This window comes from Sinocyclocheilus anshuiensis, unplaced genomic scaffold (assembly GCF_001515605.1).
Source record: "Sinocyclocheilus anshuiensis isolate Anshui unplaced genomic scaffold, SAMN03320099.WGS_v1.1 scaffold23, whole genome shotgun sequence".
Classification (NCBI taxonomy): Eukaryota; Metazoa; Chordata; class Actinopteri; order Cypriniformes; family Cyprinidae; genus Sinocyclocheilus; species Sinocyclocheilus anshuiensis.
The window spans coordinates 594,479-598,425 of record NW_015552545.1 but is presented as its reverse complement, the minus strand read 5'-3'; the positions used below and the strand labels follow the sequence as shown (position 1 = coordinate 598,425).

Below are 3,947 nucleotides of genomic sequence, written 5' to 3'. Positions count from 1 at the left end.
GACGCGCGTTCACGACAGTATCATGACGCGAGCGTGTGGTGGCGCTGACCCAGATCCGGCGTGATGACGTCATTACGCCGGATCAATGCCGGTGCCGCCATGTCATTAAACAAGCTGCTATTTAACTGAATGTTCATCATTTGTTTGCCTGTTGCTTTTAAAGGCATCATATAGTCTTTGTTGCAGCACTGAAAAACAGTTACACTTACACTATGTTGGACCCACCCACATTTTTGTTGCTTCCGACGCCCATGAGTCACGGTGGGCGGCGTTATGCAAATCTTCCCACATTGTGATGTAGACATGTGGGGGCGTGTTTAAACAAGGCGTTTTAGGAGAACGTGGACCAGTCTTAACTTTCAGAAAGAATATCTCTTTGGGTTTGAAACTTTAGTCTTTGCAACTTTAGGGATTTTATCTATTCAAAAACAGCTTGTAACACTCCAAAGAGAAAGGAAAACATGAAATTGCATCATATGACCCCTTTAATAAGCGTGAAACCAAAATGTAATAAAGCAAGCAAAAAATATATTGCACAAAATTTAAAAATGAAACCAAAGTTTTCAGAATATCAAACAATGGTCACAGATCAGAAAAAAGCGTAAATCAACAATTTTATAAGGCAAAAAAATAATAAGCATGAATCAGAACATTTAAAATCATATTGCACAAAACGGAAATATTAATGCAAAATAATCCAACTTGCACACAAAATTGTTACAGACAATTAACAACTGCGAGCAATATACAGTAAACTAAACAATTATGACTGGCATATACTCATATTATCCTCTCCTTACAGTAATAACCATCTCAAGACTTATCAGTCAGATATAGGCGAGCCAGATATAACAGTGACTTCGCGAGGCCAGTGCATGAAATACACAGAAAATATTTGTTACTGTATTATTGTAGTTAGGCCTATTATTTTTTTAAAGTAGCCTAATGTAAAAGTTTTAAAACCCCATAGACTTGACGAGACTTTGAAGAAATTTGTCTCTGATCAAATGCCCATTCAAATGGTATCGATAAGCAAAATAAATAAAAACAATATAAAAAATGTTATTAATTGCTGTTCCATATTGTACCCAGAAACCATTTAAACATCGAATGGAACATGCACATGAATTCATACTGTACTACAAAACAAGACAGATGGTTTTTGCCTCTTCATTTCAGAAGACCACCACACGCCATCACTCCTCCTACCGTCTCGCGCCCACAGAATTACGCACATCCTTATCTTGACAAAACTAATGCGGTTTCCCCCCATCTTTGTCTCTTTAAATAAAAGATAATATCCACTCATTCTGGAGAACTTCACCTGCTATCTTTATTGAAGCTGCAGCCTTGCCTGCTGAGTTCCCTCGCGACAGTGTGCGCGTGAAATGTCTCCAGACATGAAGTTTGGCGCGCGCCATCTCAAGAAACATTCAAACTATTTGACCGACAGAAGTGGCTTATGTAAACATAAGTTATGTTTTCAGGTCGCAAGACATCTATCACATTTAGAAGGCAACTTTCTTTCTGCCGATATAGGCGAAGAGTTGCAGTGAGACACTACAGTTGCTTAACGGCTGATTCAGATGGAGACCGTCACATGAGATCTGATGTCATACGGGACGCGCGGCAGAGGCAGCTGCTCTCGTAAGGTGGCAGTCAGTCATTAGTTGAATAGGAGCGGGCCAAAGAAATCAACGCATTGCGCACAGACATAATTGTTGTTTTGGGATTTTCAACTTAAATTAATGGTTTGCAGTTCATAATAAGGTAAGTCTCTTATATTTGATGTTTCACCAACTGTGTAACTGACATTTTTGAGGGGGGTAAAGTGCAATACAGAATCAGTTATCGTATATTTGCACTGTATCTATTTTTTAACGAATGCATATTAAATAATTATGTTGTAAAAAGCTGTCAGTATTTATATCCGTCGTTTATTTATTTCTGATGATTATTTTACCATTTTTATATAATCTGTATTCTAAAGCGACTGAACTTTTCCAGTGATTCAATTAGACATTTGCTCTCATTTTTCAAATGAATAGATCATGGACAGCAACGTGGTGCAGATTTTTAAGGAGGACAAATGTCCCTCATCGCACCCCGAGAAGTGTTTACCCAACTTCACATGGCAGTCTGCTGTTTCGGACATTTATAACTATTCACTGAATGAAAGCTGGACGAACGTGCAGGAAACTATGTCGCCTATCATTCCGATCATCACTGCCGTGTATTCCGTGGTGTTTGTTGTAGGACTAGTGGGAAACTGCCTGGTGATGTATGTCATTGTCAGGTAAGAAACAGCACTGTCCTGAGATGTGCTGCCCTCTTTGAGTAGGCTATAATACGAGTGCCTTTAAATATAATTTTGAGAATATTTATCTCACTTTTTAATAGATTTTATTTGTAAACAGTCATATGACACGTTTCTGATGGGATAGTTTGGACGAAATATCTGTTTTATGGAAAACATTTAGTCAAGGGTTCAAGTCCAATTCGGCAGTTTGGCTCCCCCCGGTGGACTGAAATATTAATGTACAATGTAGTCAAAATTACATTGACATACAGTAAATATATTCTGCTTTGAGCAGGGACTGTGTCTGCTCCACATTCTGTATATAGACGCATAAAAATTATAATAAACACGGCAGTCATATATATGGCACTTTAGATGCTGTTTCTGTGTCTCTCCGTAAAGACGGTATATGTGGTATTCGAGGCATTTGTGATAAAGAACTGCACAGTTTGTGCCTGTTGAATAATGTATCGCAGCTCAATCTGTCAAACTGCATATATAATCACAAAAATAGATGGGTTTAGGCTGTGAATGATATATAATGTCTTTACACAAACAGCAAACCACAAACGTATAGGGAATTTACTATCAGTTTATTTAGTATACTGCCTGAAAGTAATTTCATACATGAATTTATCACACTGATGGGTTGTGTTTCATTTATTTTGACACTCTCTGACTCAATCGATTTTCCCAACAGATACACTAAAATGAAAACTGCCACAAACATCTACATCTTCAACCTGGCTGTTGCCGATGCCTTGGTAACCACCACCATGCCCTTTCAGAGCACAGATTATCTACTGAACTCCTGGCCGTTTGGAGAGGTGGTGTGTAAGGTTTTCATCTCCATCGACTACTATAACATGTTTACTAGTATCTTTACCTTGACCATGATGAGTGTGGACCGCTACGTGGCCGTCTGCCACCCCATCAAGGCCCTGGACTTCCGGACACCGATGAAAGCTAAGATCATCAACATCCTCATTTGGGTGCTGTCCTCGGCTGCTGGGATCCCTGCTATGATTCTTGGGAGCACTCAGACAAACAATGGTAGGGACAAATGATATAGATATACTACCATTCAAAAGTATGGGGTTGGTAAGATTTTTTAAATATTTTTGAAAGAACAAAGCTGCATGTATTTGATCAAAAATATAGGAAAAACAGTAATATTGTCAAATATTATTGAAATTTAAAGCTGTTTTCTTTTTTAATATGTTTTAACATGTCATTTATTCCTGTGTTGGTAAAGCCGAATTTTCAGCAGCCATTACTCCAGTCTTCAGTTTCACATGATCTTTCAGAAATCATTCTAATATGTTTATTTGGTGCTTAAACACTTCTTATTATTATCAAAGTTGACAACAATTGTGAGGCTTAATATTTTTGTGGAAACATCATAGCATTTTCAGGATTGTTTGATGAACAGAACCTTCAAAGGAACCGCATTAATTTGAAATAGAATAAATGCTTTGTAACATGTGATTACTTTCATGCATCCATAAAATTATGAATTTCTATGAAATTATAAAATGGCATTGTATACCTTCAATTTTAAGAGAATATGTTGATGTGGGGCCAAAAAGAAATTCAAAATTTCAAAAACACTCTATGTACTTGCATTTGTATTCTAGATATATATATA

The 3,947-nt window shown here is 37.3% G+C and overlaps 1 protein-coding gene across 1 annotated transcript in view; it reads left to right on the top strand.

Annotated features, from left to right (window-relative positions):
* The first annotated feature begins 1,720 nt into the window (after positions 1-1,720).
* Positions 1,721-3,947, top strand: part of LOC107664042 (delta-type opioid receptor-like) — a 3,190-nt gene continuing 963 nt past the window's right edge. The window contains exons 1-3 of the mRNA XM_016454487.1: positions 1,721-1,770; positions 2,049-2,296; positions 3,000-3,352. Of these exons, the coding sequence (XP_016309973.1) occupies positions 2,052-2,296; positions 3,000-3,352 (598 nt within the window). The 5' untranslated portion in view covers positions 1,721-1,770; positions 2,049-2,051. The remainder of the gene's footprint in view (positions 1,771-2,048; positions 2,297-2,999; positions 3,353-3,947) is intronic.